Consider the following 18,674-nt stretch of genomic DNA (forward strand, 5'->3'; position numbering starts at 1 on the left):
GGCGGGATCCGCTGTCCCAGGGGATTGATGCCCTGGTACAGCCATGGCCGCAGGGGATCCTGTTATATGCCTTTCCTCCATGGCCCATGCTGGGCGCCATCGTACACAAGATTCAGCGGCACAGAGGCCTGGTTCTTCTAGTGGCCCCGGACTGGCCAAGAAGACCCTGGTACGCAGACATGAGAAGACTACTGGCAGGGAATCAATTTCCCCTGCCTCCACACAGGGACCTGCTGCAGCAAGGTCCCATCCTCCACGAGGATCCAGCTCAATTCTCTCTTACGGTCTGGCCATTGAGAGGGCTAGACTGAAGAAAAGAGGATACTCGGGGCCGGTAATAGATACACTCCTCCGAGCACGCAAGTTCTCCACATCATTAACATATATAAGGATCTGGAGTGTATTTGAAGCCTGGTGCGAAACTCACAGCACCAATCCACATGCCGCAAAGATGCCTATCATTTTGGATTTCCTACAAGATGGACTTCAGAAGGGTCTGTCCCTCAATTCCATCAAAGTCCAAGCAGCAGCGCTATCCTGCTACGGTCCCCGGAGTGACGGCAACAGCATTGCCACACACCCAGACGTTTCCAGTTTCCTGAAAGGAGTCAAACACATTCGCCCGCCACTAAAGTGGCCAGTACCCCTGTGGAACCTCAACCTAGTTTTTGAGTTTCTAGCGGGACACGCCTTCAGACCCCTTCGAGGCCTGTCCCTTCGTTTGTTAACTTTGAAGATGGTATTCCTGCTGGCTGTATGCTCAGCACGCCGCATCTCAGAGCTACAAGCACTGTCCTGCCGTGATGAGTTTCTCAGAATCACTCCAGAGGCTATCCATCTTCGCATGGTTCCTTCCTTCTTACCCAAAGTGGTCTCAAACTTCCACCTCAACCAAACCATATCCTTGCCTACCACGGACGGTTTGAAGAAGTTGGAAGAAGGTCGAATACTACGCCATCTCGACATCGGCAGGCTACTGTCTAGATACCTGGAAATGTCAGAAGCAGTATGAAAGACGGGACCACCTGTTCGTCCTTCACAGCGGGAAGAAGCAAGGGGAAGCGGCCTCACGGGCAACCATCGCCCGCTGGATCAAAGAAGTTATCAAGGCAGCCTACGTAGAAGCAGGGAAACCACCGCCTCTACAGGTCAAGGCTCACTCTACCAGAGCGCAAGCAGCCTCTTGGGCAGAAACTAGAATGCTGTCGCCTGCAGAGATATGTAAAGCGGCGACGTGGTCCTCCCTCCATACCTTCTCCAGGTTCTATCGTCTGGACGTCCAGGCCAGGGAGGACACAGCATTTGCGAGGGCAATCCTGAACGGACCTCGGGCAGCCTCCCGCCCAGTCCGGGAGTAGCTTTTGTACATCCCACTTGTTTTGAGTCCATCTGCTACACGCTAGGAAATGTTGAGATTACTTACCTGATAATCTCCTTTTCCTTAGTGTATGCAGATGGACTCAGCATCCCGCCCGGCTGCCGGTATACATGGGAATTCACCGACTCACGATAAGCCATGTTTTTTCTTATAATAGGGCATCCACCCTGCCGGGTGTCGACGCCTTCCGGTTGAGAACACTGGCGGTGTCCAGCTACTATCAATCTGTCAGGGTAATCCTGTTCATTTAATCGATCAGTCAGCTACAGCTTTTGCAAGGAAGATTACTGAATTGCTGCACTTCCTGTGGGGGTATATGTACCCATGCTGACGTCAGATCCGTCTCCAACTGCTAGCACGAGCACACTATACCTACTTGTTTTGAGTCCATCTGCATACACTAAGGAAAAGGAGATTATCAGGTAAGTAATCTCAACAATACAGTATCCTGGGTGCGCTGGTACCTGTCATTTCAAATGACATTTGAAATGACAGGCACCAGGAAGTGGATCCCAACTTTAACCAAAGAAAACCTAAAATCCCCTCCTCCCGAAGCAACTCGACATGTAAAATATGTAAAACCTAAAACCCCCTCCTCCCGAAGCGATTCGACATGTAAAATATGTGAATAAGTGTAACCAACTTACTTTTTGTTTCTTTTTCAGCCCTTTCAGCCTTCTCTGCCGTCCTCCGGAGGGGGCAGCAGGCGGGGGCAGCCGGCGGCGAAAGCGGCTTCCAGCAGCCCCCGCTGGCGAAGACGGACGAAGGCACGCCCATAGTGCACGGGCGCTCAAGCCAATGAAAGCACATGGACGGGCGTGCGTGACGTACACCGTGACGTCACGCACGCGCGTTCATGTGCTTTCATTGGCTTGAGCACCCAATTTGGGCGCTCAAGCTAATGGCTAGAGCCAGCGAAGCGCATGATGTCATGGCATACGCTTCGCTGGCAGCGAAGTGTAAGCCGTGACGTCATGCACTTCGCTGGCTAGAGCGCCCAAATTGGGCGCTCAAGCCAATAAAAGCACATGAACGCGCATGCGTGACGTCACGGCGTACGTCACGCGCGCCTGTCCATGTGCTTTCATTGGCTTGAGCGCCCGTGCACTATGGGCGTGCGTTCGTCCGTCTTCGCCAGCGGGGGCTGCTGGAAGCCGCTTTCGCCGCCGGCTGCCCCCGCCGGCAGAGAAGGCTGAAAGGGCTGAAAAAGAAACAAAAAGTAAGTTGGTTACACTTATTCACATATTTTACATGTCGAGTCGCTTCGGGAGAGGGGGTTTTAGGTTTTACATATTTTACATGTCGAGTTGCTTCGGGAGGAGGGGATTTTAGGTTTTTAGGTTTTCTTTTGGAGGAAAGTTTGCCGTCTACCCTTACCCCTGCCTCTAACGCAGGGGTAGGGGTAGGCGGTAAATTAGCAGGTTAAACGCGCAGCTAAACTGCAGGTTAAAAAGGCGATAGTCAGGGCGCGCGTTACTGAATGGGGGGGGGAATAGCTAATCCGATCGTTTATATCTCATATACATGCCGCGGGCGGAAGGGGTTACTCGTTGATTTAAAGAGGTGGTAAGAATGGGTTAAAGGGGATAGTGAATCGCGGGTTGGACTAACTCGGCCAAATTGTGAGTAGAAGGCGGGTTAGAAGCAGGGTAACCGCGGCCGCACTTCACTGTATTGACCTGAGTGTGAGTTACAGGCCCTAGTTACCTATCCGCCTTACACTAAAGTTCTGCAGGACCGGGCAGTACTTTGCACTCACCCTAAGTTTTTGCCTAAGGTAGTATCAGAGTTTCATCTTAATCAATCCATTATACTACCTACCTTTTTTCCCAGGTCCCGTTCCAATCCAGGAGAACAGGCTCTGCATACCCTTGACTGCAAACGTACTCTAGCGTTCTACCTAGATCATACAGCTGCCCACAGGAAAAGCACTCAATTGTTTGTCTCTTTCCATTCCATTAAATTGGGGCAGCCTGTGGGTAAGCAGACTCTCTCCTCCTGGTTAGCGGACTGCATATCCTTTTGCTATCAGCAAGCAGGCATTCCACTTCAGGACCGTGTTAAAGCACACTCTGTGAGGGCCATGGCGACTTCAGTAGCACACCTACGCTCTGTGCCGCTTCCTGACATTTGTAGGGCTGCCACCTGGAGTTCTCTCCATACCTTTACAGCCCACTGTTGCTTGGATAAGGCCGGAAGACAAGATTCCATCTTCGGCCAATCTATCCTGCGTAACCTATTCACAACTTGAAATACCAACACCCTTCTGCCTGCCCAGTAGGATTCAGGATGCCCTCAGCCAAACTTCACCCCAGTTCTAGTGCCTTGCACACCTGTGTACATTTGGTGCATACTCGGACATCCTCAGATCGGTACTCACCCATATGTGAGGACTACCATCCTGCTTGTCCTGTGAGAAAGCAAATGTTGCTTACCTGTAACAAGTGTTCTCACAGGACAGCAGGATGTTAGTCCTCACGAAACCCGCCCGCCACCCCGAGGTGTTGGGTTCGTTACGTTTCTTATTTTATTTTTCGGCACTTCCTGTAGCTTTTAAACAAGACTGAAGGTGGACCCCTGCTGGCTGCAGGGTTAGTGCCATGCTGGGCATGCCCAGTAGGTGTCAGTCAAAGTTCTAGAAACTTTGACAAAAGTGTTCTGTGATTGGGCTCCATCCTGTGATGTCACCCATATGTGAGGACTAACATCCTGCTGTCCTGTGAGAACACCTGTTACAGGTAAGCAACATTTCCTATACTTTTTCTATTCTCCCCCTCTCTTCCAGTGAAATAGCAAGTGAAGATTTTTTTATTTATTTATTTATTTGTAGAGTTTTATATACCGTTATTCGGTAGAGCCATCATAACGGTTTACAAAATATGCAATTAACATTCAATAAAATGCAATTATCATAGTAGTTGGGAACAGAAGATTTTTGTGAATAATATGCATTTTTCTTAGTAGATGATTAACAGTAGAGTGAGGAGTAATGTATAATTCTTTGATTTTTTTTTTTTCTGGATGGATATTTATCCTCTTTCTTGGATGGATTTTCTGATATATTTTTAAATATATTTTCTGATACCCTATTTTAAAAAAGGGTAACAAAAAGCATGTCCAGTACGTTCCAGGTTTTACTCACTAGTAGCTCTTGCATTAGTGTATGAAAGATGGAATTGACTCTCAGGGCCAAGAATTCTATTACCAGCTATTTGCATACTGTTTAAGCTAAAGTACACTGTATGCCCTTCAGGACATATAGTGAGAATTCACCAAATAAAGTGTGAAATACTTTATTTGGCCTGTGATACATTTGAGTTGGCATCGAGGGTTTCTGTCATGGCCATAGATTCCCAGTGGGTTTTTAGACGGGTTGTTTTTATAAACCTTTGATTCTTTGTAACTTCAGACATCTGAGATGTAAGGATTTTCAGGGAAGGATATAGATTAAGTAATTTGGAGGGCTTTCAAAAATTTAACTGCCTTAGGACCTTCTGAGCTGGGAAATCTTTCCTCTTAGAAGTCTATATGGTCACTGTCTCATGGCTGAAAGAGGGTAGGAGTTTCCAAGAAAATGAGGGGATTTAGGTCTATCCTAGACCCTGAGGATCCTGAACCTTTGAAGAGCAGTTCAGAATATTTTCCCTGATCATTATCCTTCCCCATTCGCTCTCCTTCACCCGCTCGAGGGCTCCTGTAGTGTTTTGGGCATATCAATGAGGTTTTAAGCTAGCTGATGAAAGCCTCTCTTGATAATCTTGATTCTTTTGCACAGTAAATTACCTATCTGTAACTGTAGTTACACAACCCTCCCTCTCTTTTTTGATCTTTTGCTTTCTTCCTATTTGATTTGAAATGCTAATTGTTAAACTGACTGAGAGGGCTAGCACTGTATACTGAGACTCAGCAAACTGGGGTTTAACATATCACAGGGACTATATTATCAGTCTTTGGGAGGGGAGAGAAATGGTACTGTTGGAGAAGGAGGAAGGGATGGTGGAAGAAGGGAGGGAGTTGGTATTTCAGTAGAAAATGTGTAGATCAATTGTTCGGGGGGGGGGGGGGGGGAGGGAAGGAGTGTCATAAAAAAAAATTTTCACCCATGTCAACATTTGCCCTAGAGCCAGTCATGACTACATGTACCGAATGTCTCTTTGCCAATGATCTTATTTTAATTAATAATAAAATATGATGGTAGTCTTGGAAAATTGTTTTGTTTTAATAAATTCTGTTATATATATATTTTAAAATTTCCAAGATCACAGTGGCAACATATGATGTATATTAAACTTCAAAGCTCATTTTAGCTGATTCATATGAATCACCAGTGTTTGTTTTTTAAAGGACTTAGTGTTTGAATCTGAATTTTAGTGTCCATAATGTATATTCAGAACTTTTGCAGAGTTCATAGAGAAATCAAATTAAGAGCCTTCACTTTGAAATGAGTAGCATCTGGTTTTGTCACTTGAATAGTCTGTTAATATTTAATGTTCTTATTTTTAATGGAATGCTGCCTTTTATTTCTCTGGATAGGGCTTTGCTGTGCAACCTTGTCACAATTAAGCTGCGATGTTATGAATTAGAGCCAAGTAAAAGCCATTCAGTTGAAGATTATCTGAAGGCATTCCTGGAGACAGAAGTTAAACCCCTCTGGCCCAAGGGCTGGATGCAAGCGAGGTAAGATATATTGTAATCATGAAAATGCTGTGAAAACCTAACAGCACAAGAACCAAGTGCAAGCTGAGGAAGCACAAGTATTTCATGTGCTATTTGTAGGTTCCATAGTCAGTAATTTTTTTTTTTATTCATTACGTCATTTATGTTGTAATAAAGAAATGATGAAGAAAATAGCAAATGATTACATTAGTGTCTTACAAGGAAGAGTAGTAGAATCATGGGATTGATATATAGATAGATGCATGCATACATACATACACACACTTATAGACATACATACATATCCTTCACTATTCAGTTCTAATTTAAGTCTGATCTAGATCAATACTGACTTAAGAAATTCTTTCACCTTTTAAATGAGTTGATGATGTGAAGTGTTAGGAAAAGAGCATTCAATAAAGACTTCTATCACAGGTTTTCTCAGTCTCAAGAGCATGCTGATAGCAGAAGTGGCATCTGCTGGTGGGTAAGCAGGATGTGCAAGAATTGGTTATCTGTGGAGTGTGTGTTTAAAGTTGATTCTCCTAGGACAAGCAAGATGGTAGCCCTCACATGGGTAACATCAGATGGAGCATGGCACAGAAAACTTATGTCAGAGTTTCTAGAACTTTGGGTATGTTGAGCATGCCCTACCACGGGACCACGTGGGGTTCCTTCTTCAGTCTTTTTTCTGCTGAGTTTTTGCCTCGTGTTTGTTTAAAAAAAAAAAAGTATTGGAAAATTTCCTAGCATGTAGCAGATGGACTCAGGACCAATGGGTATAGTGTGCTCTTGATAGCTATTGGAGACTGAGTCAGATTTCAATCTGACGTCAGCACTACATATACCCGTGCAGGAAGCCCTGCTCTTCAGTATTTCTCCGTCTCCTTAACAGTTCAGGACTATACACACACTTGCACAGCGTTAGAAAATCCAAACCAAATCTTAGCTCTACAGAGGAGCCCCGCTCTCCTGCGGTGATACCTAAGGGTGCCTCCCCCAGTTGAGAATTCCTGAGGTGATTTCCGAGATCCCTCCGAGGTAAGCCTTGGTCCAGTAGCCGGCTCCTGGCGTGGACCTAGCCTCCAGGAACGGGAGTAGCTGGGAGGCAGCGGGTGCAATACTGAGCTCGGCAGTGAAGGTAATCTCCCTCTCCCCCTGCAAAAGTATCCGAGGCTTGGATAGCCGCACAGATCGTCCTTCCTGCGTCTGTTCAATCGGGTTGAGCAACCCCGTCCGGCGCGAGGGTCCTCCCTCGTGGAGACTCTCCGGGGGGGAGGGGGGACCATCTTGCCCGCGTGGTCGCTGGCGCCATTTCGCCCCCTTGATTGCCATATTGTCCACACAACTGAGCCGTGCACATAGTGGCATGCTCAACGGGGCCGGACGGACAAATAGGCCCGTGCGCACATCTACCGACCTGCACGCACATCTTTTGAATCCCACGCGCACAGCGTTGGTGCTCCCGGAGCGCACAACTAAGCCTCCCGGCGCGTGCATATACGCGCACAGACAAGTTTTGAATGACTCCATGCACACAAATCATGGCACCACTGGCCAAGAAAGCCAAGGGGCAAGCCCTCTGCCCAGCCTGCCACCTGAGAGCTGTGCAACACAAAGTGGCTACTGCCCTGTGCCTACAGTGCGAAGTGGCTCTGGGGGAACCGGGACAAGGCCCTCCTCTGCCAGTAGAGGAACCCGGCTCCACCAACTATAGTACCCCGCACCTCTCTATCCCCGGCTCTGCCCCTCCTCAGTCGGGCCCCTCGGGGAACGCTGCTGGGATCAATATAGACCCAGGAACCTTTTCCTGGGTGGAATTCTACAGCCACAGGCTCCACCAGAGGACCAAATTCCAGGCCCCTCTCGGCCTCCCCGAGACATGCCTTCTCCGGAGAAAAACCTCCCCTTAGGGGACACGGACTCCTTGGAGGAAGAGCCAGATTCCCTGGAGGAAGGGGAAATCCCTCCGGGAATGGAACCATACTGAACCATGATGCGTTTCTTCTCCAAAGACAAGTTCTCAGACCTCGTGTCTCTGAGCCTGAAGACACTGGCCATCCCAGGCACAAGCACCGCAGTGGAGCCAAAGACGAACCCTGTTTTGGTCTGGCTCCGTCAGGCCTCACGCCATTTCCCAATACTGCAGGCCGTACAACAACTGATTGACCTGGAATGGAATGCTCCGAAGACCAGCTTCAAAGGAGGGCGGGCCCTAGAAGCCATATACCCCTTGGAACCCTCAGCCAATGAACTCCTGGAGTTCCCCATATTGGACGCCATGTTTTGCGCTGTCACAAAGCGCACTACCATTCCAGTTGAAGGAGGAACGGCACTCAAGGATGCCCAAGACAGACGTCTGGAATCCATCCTTAAACAGTCATTCGACGTTTCAGCTGTGTCACTGCAGATTGCTGCCTGCTGTGCCGTGGTGACATGCGCCTGATTGTCACTTGCCAGGAATGCCACCACGCCCATCAAAACACTAGAGCCAGCAATATCCTTCCTCACGGATGCGACCTCCGACCTGGTGCGCACCTCAGCCAGGAGAGAATCATCCTTTGTGGCAGCCAGAAGGCAACTCTGGCTCAGAAGCTGGTCAGCTGATGCGACTTCCAAGTTGAAACTCATGAGAATGCCCTTTAAAGGAGCCCTCCTGTTCGGAAGCAAACTGAAGGAGTTAGCCGACAAATGGGGCGAATCCCCAGTACCTCGGTTACCGGAGGACAAAAACAAAAGAAGCCAATGCCCCTCTCCCCGAACATCTAAGGGCAGAGGATCACAGCGTTTTAGACCATACAAAAATACATAACAAGCCCCTCGCCCCGCAGGCAGGGGCCAGTCCTTTCGGAACAAACACAGCAAGAGGGGAGCCGGCCCAGGCCCCAGCCGCACCCCACAATGAGAATCAACAGACCCATCTACAGGAAGAAGCCATAGGGGGCAGGCTTGCCCTATTCTACCAAAGATGGGTCGAGATAATGTCGGACAACTGGATCCTAACCATCATTCAAGAGGGATACTATGTGGACTCCCACAGCATCCCTCCAGACAAATTTGTGAAATCACCGTGCCACTCCCTCTCCAAGAGGACAGCGGTGGGAGCCACACTGACAAAATTACTCGCCCTAAAGGCAATAACACCGATGCCCACGCACCAACAAAATTCTGGACACTATTCCATCTACTTTATCGTCCCCAAGAAAGAGGGCACGTTCCGGCCCATCCTAGATCCTCAAGTCCGTCCATCGCTACCTGAGGGTACCACGCTTCTGCATGGAAACCCTATGCTCAGTCATAAGGACGGTACAGCCGGGAGAATTTCTGGCCTCTCTCGATCTGTCAGAAGCCTGTCTCTACATCCCTGTCCATCACAATCATCAGCGGTTCCTACACTGCACAATCCTGGACCATCACTACCAGTTCCGGGCGCTACCCTTCGAGCTAGCTACAGCCCCTCAGTCATTCACGAAAATCATGGTGGTAGTGGCGGCGACACGGAGGAAAGAAGGAAACCTCGTACATCCGTATCTGGACAATTGGCTGATCAGGGCAGAATCTCCAGAGGAAAGTCATCAGGCGACCACCTGAGTCAAGGATCTACTGCAGAATCTCGGGTGGGTTGTCAACACACCAAGAGCTGCCTGCAGCCCTCCCAATCACTAGAATTCCTGGGAGTCCAGTTCGACACCAAACAAGACAAGGTCGTTCTTCCCCCTACAAGGAGAAGTAAACTGGACCAGTTGCGAAAACTGCTGATGTTCTCGCCCCAAGGTGTGGGATTACCTCCAAGCGTTCGGCCTCATGACATCAACCCTGGATGTCTTCCCATGGGCAAGAGCCCACATGCGACCTCTACAACGTTCCCTACTGTCACAATGGAACCTGATGTCCCAGGACTATGCCGTTCACTTCTAGCTACCGGCGGAGGCGCTGACCCAGCTCCAATGGTGGCTACAAGAAGACCATCTGAGCAAGGGAGTAAAGCGATCCCCACAGACCTGAGTTTTGCTCACCATGTATGTGAGCCTACGAGAGTGGACAGCCCACTGCCAGGAACTGACTGCCCAGGGGCAATGGGACAAGGAAGAGTCGGGATGGAACATCAACCAACTAGAAGCACGGGCAATCAAACTAGCATGCCTACAATTAAGTCTCAGACTCCGGGGCGAATCTGTCAGTCATGTCAGACAACCCCACAACAGTTGCCTACATCAACCGATAGGGAAGAACCAGAAGCCAACAGGTGTCCCTGGAAATAGACCCCCCCCCCCCCCCCCAATGGCGTGGGCGGAAGCAAACCTACAAGAGATCTCAGCCGCCCACATCACGGGAAAAGACATCGTCACTGCGGATTACCTCAGCAGAAAGAGTCTAGACCCAGGGGAATGGATGCTGTCGACCACAGCCTTCCAGTTGATAGTAAACCGCTGGGGAACACCAGCCGTGGATCTTCTGGCAACCTGGTCCCACACCCAAGTTCCCAAGTTCTTCAGCTGCAGATGAGAACCACAATCCCAGGGGATCGACGCCCTTGTCCAGACTTGGCCACAGGAAGACCGGCTGTACGCCTTTCCTCCATGGCCACTACTGGGCGTGATCATCCGCAAGATAGAACACCACAGGGGGCTAGTATTTCTAGTGACCCCGGACTGGCCAAGAAGGTCGTGGTACACAGACATGCGAAGACTTCTGGCGGGGAACCTCCTGTGTCTACCTCCACACGGGGACCTGCTCCAGCAAAGACCGATCCTCCACGAAGACCCAACTTGAGTCTCTTTTACGGTCTGGCCATTGAGAGGACTTACCTGAAGAAGAGCGGATACTTGTGAGCAATGATTGATACCTTGCTCCGAGCACGCAAGTTTTCCACATCTTTAACTTACATACAAACATGGAGAATATTCGAAGCCTGGTGTGAAGACCATGACATCCTTCCGCGGACAGTCAAAATTCCCATGATCCTGGAATTTCTGCAGGATGGCTTGAGAAAGAGGTTGTCTCTCAACTCCATCAAGGTTCAACTGGCCGCGCTGGCCTGCTTCAGAGCCAAAGTGGATGGCATCAGTCTATCTTCCCATCCAGACGTCTCCCGCTTCCTGAGAGGGGTCAAGCAAAAACGACCACCACTAAAGTGGCTGGTACCCTATGGAATCTCAATCTAGTACTCAACTTCCTAGCAGGAGCTTCTTTCAGACCTACACTTGGTCTGTCCCTACGGCTCCTGACCTTGAAGGACTGCATTCCTAGGGGCAATATGTTCAGCCCATCGCATCTCCAAACTTCAAGCACTATTCTGTCAGGAACCGTTCCTCAGATTCACACCGGGACCCATACAGCTACGCACTCTCCCCTCCTTCCTTCCAAAGGTAGTTTCTCATTTCCATCTAAACCAAACCATCTTGCTGCCATCTCCAGATGAGCATAAGGACTCTGAAGACTCATGCCTTCTATGCCATCTTAACGTCGGCAGACTTCTAGTCCGATACCTGGAAGGATCGGAAGCCATACGAAAGACAGACCACCCGTTTGCCCTTCACAGCAGGAAGAAACAAGGGGAAGCAGCCTCGTGGACAATCATAGCCCGCTGGATCAAAAGTAATCAAGGCGGCCTACATAGAGGCAGGCAAGCCTCCACCTCTACAAGTCAAGGCCCATTCCACAAGGGCCCAGGCAGTGTCCTGGGCAGAAACCAAGATGCTGTCACCCACCAAGATCTGTCGGACAGCGACGTGGTCTCCCATTCACACCTTCTCGAGGTTCTACCGCCTGGATGTTCAGACCAGGTAGGACATAGCTTTCGCAAGGATTGTACTAAGTGGGCCACGGGCAGCCTCCCACCCGGTTTGGGAGTAGCTTTTGTACATCCCATTTGTCCTGAGTCCATCTGCCTCAAGCTAGGAAATGGAGAAATTACTTACCTGATAATTTCGTTTTCCTTAGTGTAGACAGATGGACTCAGTATCCCACCCATGGCTGCCCCAAAATCCGGAAACTTCGGGTGACAATCCTCGAGAGCAAGACAAACACGGGTAAGCCAGACTTTACCCCTAGTTAAGACACCCATAATTGCAGGGTGTCGGAGTTTCTCGGTTGAGTGCACTGGTGATCTCCAGCTAGAAATCACGACAACCAGTTCGTTAATCAAGTTATTCATGTTACTCAAGTTGATCGAGTTAAGCAAGTTAATCAAGTTATTCAAACACACATATATCCACAATTGCTTTTCGAGGAGAATTCTGAAGAGCAGAGCTTCTTGCACAGGTATATGTAGTGCTGACGACAGATTGAAATCTGACAGTCTCCAACTGCTATCAGGAGGAGTACACTATACCCATTGGTCCTGAGTCCATCTGTCTACACTAAGGAAAACAAAATTATCAGATAAGTAATTTCTCCAATTTCCACCGATTGGTTTCAGATTTTTCCCACATGCAGGTTGCTCTCAGTCCCATTATTCTAGACAGGTTTTTCAGCGGCTTGGTCAGTTTTCTTTCACTTCCGTTCCCCCTTGGCGGTGCCTTGGTTCCCACCATCGATCGCCCATTGTCGTTTTTCGACCCTTCAGTTCATATCGTCATGGCCTCGTCGGGTTTTCATCGGTGCTCTCAGTGCTGCCTGAAGACCACGTCCATCACTGACCCAAACAATGTGTGCATCCTCTACCTGGGGGCATCGCACAACGTCCTGAGGTGCCACTTGTGCGACCAAATGACATCAAAGGGGTGTTGCACTCGCATTGAGAAGATGGAGAAGCTCTTTGGGGTGAGAAATTCCAAGCCATCGGCATCTGTCTTCGACGCCATGAAGCCACACCGATGGACACCGAGCCATAGACATCGGCGGGGCTGTCCGCTCTGTCAATACCACCGGCGGATAGGGGTGCCGGGGACTGGCCCCTGTCAGTCTCTTCCAGGTCCAGGACATTGGGGGGTGGTTCTTCGATGCATGGTGTGGGGCTCTGTTTGCTGTTGGCCCCCAAAGCACCCCGCGGCAGGAAGTACCTATCCTCCATCAATGCCGGGGGTCCGCAACAGTCTCAATCGGTCCTGGTGTCAGTCACCGATCCATCTCAGGGCTCAGAGGAGGACCTGGCTACTACACCTGTCTCCCAGTCTGTTTTGGCATTGGCAACTTTTGAGGCGGAGTTGGAGCACAGGGTCTAGCTGGCGGTCCATCAGACACAGCCGGGCATAGAGCCAGTGGCACCAACAGCACTGGTGCCAAATCTCTCCCTGTGGGAAGCACTGCTGGAGTGTCTCGATGTGCTCATTGGAGTGTTACCAACCCAGCTGGTGCTGGTTCCCAGGGGGCCATTGATGCCCAGCGGGGCACCGATGCTCTTCCCCGTCCAGTGCACTGATCATTGCCGGTTCCTCAGATGAAGAGGAAGCTCTGTTGAGGCCAGTGTGGACACTGCAGCTTGAAGCCCCCTTGTCCAGCTTTGCTGGAGCTGGCACTGGTACCACTGGTGCCTAAGGCTCTGCATGAAGGCTGAGCATCTAGGGCTCCATCCCCTGTGGACTACAGTGAGGATGAGGCCCCGTATGGCCCCTGGGAGGAGGACCCTGCAGAAGAGGTCACGGAGGGTCTCCCCTCAGAACCATCTCCTCCTGAGAACCTGACCTTTGCAGGTTTTCTACAGGTGATGGCTGAGGCCATCCCGTTTTAGCTGATGATGGAGGATGATGCAAGACCCAAGATGCTGGAAATCCTCCAGTTTGTGGAGGCTCCTAAAGAGATCATGGCGGTCCCAGTGCACAGGATCTTTAGGAATTGCTGTTGAGGATTTTGGAGCACCCCCTCAAGGTACCTCCTGTATAAAGGAAGGCGATGGGGTTTACCTCATCCAACAGGCTACCGGATTTTAAACGCGTTAGCTGGCACACCAATCAGCAGTGGTCAAATCCGCTCTCAAGAAAGCCAGACGTTCTCGGACCCATGCCTTGGCACCCCTGGGGAAGGATCACAGAACACTGGACATGTTTAGGAGGAAGGTCTTGCAGGGGCTGATGCTTGTCCACATTGCTTCCTACCAGCTCTATATGATCCAGTACTCTCGCAACCTCTGACAGCAGGTGCAGGAGGCGACCAAGCGGCTGCCTCAACAGCAGCAAAACGCCTTTCTTTCGCTGATGTGTCAGGGTCTGGAGAGCAGAAAGCACAAGGTGCATTCCACCTATGATGTTTTCGAAATGGCAGCAAAAATCTGTGGAATGAGAATTGGCACCCGCAGGATGGCATGGCTGCTGGCCTCTGATCTCCAAACAGAGGTCCAGGAAAGACTCTGCCCTGCCATGTACTAGAGAGAACATAACATAAGATATGCCATACTGGGTCAGACCATGGGTCCATCAAGCCCAGTATCCTGTTTCCAACACTGGCCAATCCAAGTCACAAGTACCTGGTAAGTACCTAAACATTAGATAAAACACAAGCTGCTGTTGCTTATTAATTACCGTAATAGCCGTTTATGGATGTTTCCTCTAGGAACTTATCCAAATCTTTTTTAATCCCAGTTACACTAAGAGCTGTAACCACATCCTCTGGCAATTAATTCCAGAGCTTAACTATGCACTGAGTGTAAAAGATTTTTCTTTGATTTGTTTTAAATGAGCTACTTGCTAACTTCATGGAGTGCCCTCTAGTCCTTTTATCTGAGAGAGTAAATAACCGATTTACATTAACTTGTTTAAGTCCTTTCATGATTTTATAGGCTTCCATCATATCCCCCCTCAGTCATATCTTCTCCAAACTGAACAGCCCTAACTTCTTTAGCCTTTCCTCATAGGGCAGCCGTTCCATGCCCCTTATCATTTTGGTCACCCTTCTCTGCACTTTCTCCAGTGCAGCTATATCCTTTTTGAGATGCAGTGACCAGGATTGCACACAGTATTCAATGTGCAGTCTCCCCATGAAGCGATACAGAGGTATTATAACATCCATCTTTTTATTTGCCATTCCCTTCCTAATAATTCCTAACATTCTGTTTGCTTTTTTGATTGCCACAGCACACTGAGCTGACAATTTCAATGTATTATCCACTATGACACCCAGATCTCTATCCTGGGTGGTAACTCCTAAGATAGAACCTAATATTGTGTAACTACAGCAAGGGTTATTTTTACCAATATGCATCACTTTGCACTTGTCTATGTTTGGGCTTCCAAATGGTAGATTAAATCTATCTTCCAGTCTCTTAAGGTCCTCCTGCAATTATCCTGATCTTGCCAATATATTAACTTGATTGCTACTGCAGGCCATTGTTAAAGGGGGTTAAAATAAAGTCCCTGAAATTTATTAAGGTTTTCTAAATTTCATAGAGTCCCTGCTTCTTACACAACTTTGAAATAACTTTAACAACTCAACATTCCTCTTCAGTCAGACCAATCCAGACACATGGGGTATGCTCATCAACCAGCAAATAGAGACAGACTAACAGGTTTGCTGACATTTCTTATAGGTTCCCTTGCTGACCTCTGCCTGCCAGTATTATGTCTCTAGCAAAAGGTAGGCAAGCATCCTGTGCTTTGAGCTAAGGCATGGTTAAGCACCTCCTGAGGTGAAAGCTTCATACTTCCGATTGAGCATAGCGCTGTGCCAGCAGACGTCCAGATTCTTGAAATAGTTTAACTGTTCAGCTGTTTTTGTCCCATTGCCCCCTCCCCCCCCCCCCCCCCATTATCCTTTTCAAGTGAGTTTGTCTTTTTTCTTAGTTTACTTGTTTAAGGGTTTAAAAAAAAAAAAAAAGGCAAGCAATAGAAGTCTTGAGCAGGAGCAGTTTGACCAGAGCCAATTCTGGTATCTAGGCATATGATTATAGTTGCTCCATTAGAGCGCAGGAGAACGTGTGCACTGTGCTTGGTGTGTGGGTTGCTGCAAAAGAAGGCAGGGGGAGGTTCCATGTGCGATGGGTGTACAGAGGATAATAAGAATAGGGAGCAGATATAAATTGTCCTAGTGGGCCTGCATTGGCAAGGCAGTTGGTCCAGCCTGTTCCTGCTAGTGTACTTTCTACTGCAGTGGAAACAGTAGCTATTTTGAAACTGCAGCTGGGGATGCAGACCAAGGACTTCCTAGGTTGGTTCTCATGGGACAGGAGGCTGAAGCAAATTCCTCCATAGCTATGTTTGCAGCTGCATTTAAATGGCCAGCTTCCTCTTTCTCTGACTCAGTTCCCTCTTCTGCCTGGGCCTTGATTTCTGTAGAATTTTTAAATGCTTGCACCAGGCATTTCATATGGAACAGAACTCTACTCTAGGACCTTCTCCTGTGTTGCCTCCCTCTCCCAAGGGGTGGGGGTGGATAGAATGGAAAAGTGAAAAGTTCTCCGATATTAGGGTCATAGGATAGCTAGAAGAAGGGGAGTTATCCCCCAGTAAGGAAGTTGGTCCTTCTCTGGTTAGACTGTTTCACAGGGATGAACTGTCTGGCTTGCTTTCTCATTCCTTATATATACTTAATATTGCTGAAGAAAAGATTGAGGTGGGTCCTGAGGCTTCAGAAAACACTCCAGATCTTTTCCTTTACAAAGATTGGTCAAGGATCTGGTTGATCTGGATTGGGATTCACTAGAGGACAACTTTAAAGTGGACGGGCACTAATGAAGATATACCCCCTTTCTTCCCATGAAATGAAAAAACTAAGATTCTCTAAAGTGGACACATTGGTATGTGCTGTCCCTTGAAGGGTTGCGCAGCTTTCAAGTATGCACAGGACAGAAAAATAGAAGCAGTACTTAAGCAAGCCTTTGAGGCTTCGAGTAAGGCTCTTCAAGAGGCAGTGTGTAGTTGTACTGTGACAAGCGCGCATTTGTACCTGTCACAGCAAATTCAGGAAAGTACATTGGATGGTACTGGGGCAGTCCTTGATGAGGCATCTCAGGTGCAACTGGGGGCAGCCTCTTTGGCAGATTCTTTCCTTTCCACAACAAACCAAAAACCATATCCAGACTGTCAATGTACAATGACAAAAATCCCAACGGGAACAGTCTCTTACAGTGTCTCAAAAGTATTCCTTTAACAAAATGTTATTATTTATCAAAAAATTAGAAATCCAAGTTAACAACCCAATGTTGCTTTTAACAATTATCTGAATTTTAAAAGAACATACAACATTAATACAATGTGGGTATAACCCCTCCAAGAATACACACACACTGTCATATCACATGTTGAAGCTGTTGGGCCACATGGCCGCAACTGTCCATGTTACTCCCTTGGCACGCTTACACATGCACAGAGCCCAGTGGACCCTGAGGTCGCGGTGACGCCAGTCCACGCAGAGCCTCTGGGCTAGCATCAGAGTCACTCTGACTCTACGGGACTCTTTGTCCTGGTAGCAGGTTCTCTCCAATTTGGAACGGGGAATATCTTTCCAAAATCCCCTTATCCAAATTGTCCTAACTACAGATATGTCCACCCTGGGTTGGGGAGCTCATTTAGAGGGGCTCTGCACCGAAGGCATGTGGTCTGCTCAGGAAGGTATGGTGTCAAATCAACTTCTTGGAGCTGCAGGCACTATGGGCTTTCAGAGATCGGCTGTCCAACAAAATTGTCTCAATGCAGACAACCAGGTTGCAATGTATGTCAACAAGCAGAGAGGCACAGGGTCGTACCTCCCTCCTGTGTCGAGAAGCGGTCCAGATCTGGTCCTGGGGCTTGTCCCATGGGATGATATGTAGGATGTTGTATCTGGCTGGAACAGAGAATGTGGTAGCAGACAGACTGAGTCACACCTGCAGACCCCACGAGAGTTCTCTGGACCAGGGGCTGTCGAACCAGATCTTCCACCTCTGGGGAAACTCTGAGGTGGACTTGTTTGCATCACCCTGCAACAGGAAGGAAACTCTGTTCTGCTCCCTGTGCAGGTCAGTCGGCAAACCAGCCATTAGACGTCTTTGCCCGACATTGGGACAGGGGTTTTCTGTGCACATATCCTCAGATTCCTCTAGTCACAAAGACACTCTTGAAGCTTCATGAGGACCGAGGGATTATGATTTAATGTCCCAGAGTCCACGAAGATTCAGCTTGATTTTGTTTTAAGAGTTGTCCCTTCAGAGGTCTCATTTAATTAAGAGCTTTTCTCAGGAAGCTGTGCAAACTCTTGCATTCTAGGAAACATTTTACTACTATGGCATAGGTGAGAGTTTGGTGCATCTTTAAGGATTGGTGCACTAATAAGAATTGGGTGATGCTTTTGTGAAAATATATTTCTGACCACTTGGTGTCCCTCTTGATCTGTGTTTAATCTGTTTTACAAAAATGATACATTTTAAGTTTTAAAAATACTTTCATTTTTCTCTGAAGAAGTTTATTGAATGAGTGCCTACTGCTGATTATGGCAAGATTTCAAAAACCTACTGCCTTCATAGGTTAAAAATAATCAGAAAAAGTATGACTCTGAAACCCTAATTTTTCTAACAGTGTTTAAGAACATATGTAAATAAAGGTCAACAAAGAAAATAAATATATAAGGTGAATCCTTTTTATTGGACTAACTTTCTACATATGGAGGGTAATTTTCAGTAGTGTGCATGTTGGTATATATAGGCATAAGAGAGTGTACACAAAGTTCTGCCTGTATTGTGTAAACTGTGACAGGAGCAACACAGTTTAGTAGTAAAGATACAGTATATTTT

General features: G+C 48.1%; 1 protein-coding gene across 9 annotated transcripts in view; it reads left to right on the forward strand.

The window, feature by feature from the left end:
• The window catches only part of UBN2 (ubinuclein 2), a 586,373-nt gene that overhangs the window by 283,067 nt on the left and 284,632 nt on the right, over window positions 1-18,674 (forward strand). For all 9 annotated transcript variants that reach the window (XR_003854673.1, XR_003854671.1, XR_003854674.1 and 6 more), the window contains exon 9: window positions 5,912-6,055. Coding sequence is in view for 5 of the 9 variants with exons in the window: in XM_029590354.1 (XP_029446214.1) it covers window positions 5,912-6,055 (144 nt within the window). In the remaining 4 variants the exon portion in view is untranslated. The remainder of the gene's footprint in view (window positions 1-5,911; window positions 6,056-18,674) is intronic.

The sequence above is a fragment of the Rhinatrema bivittatum genome, chromosome 2, assembly GCF_901001135.1.
Source record: "Rhinatrema bivittatum chromosome 2, aRhiBiv1.1, whole genome shotgun sequence".
Taxonomy (NCBI): Eukaryota; Metazoa; Chordata; class Amphibia; order Gymnophiona; family Rhinatrematidae; genus Rhinatrema; species Rhinatrema bivittatum.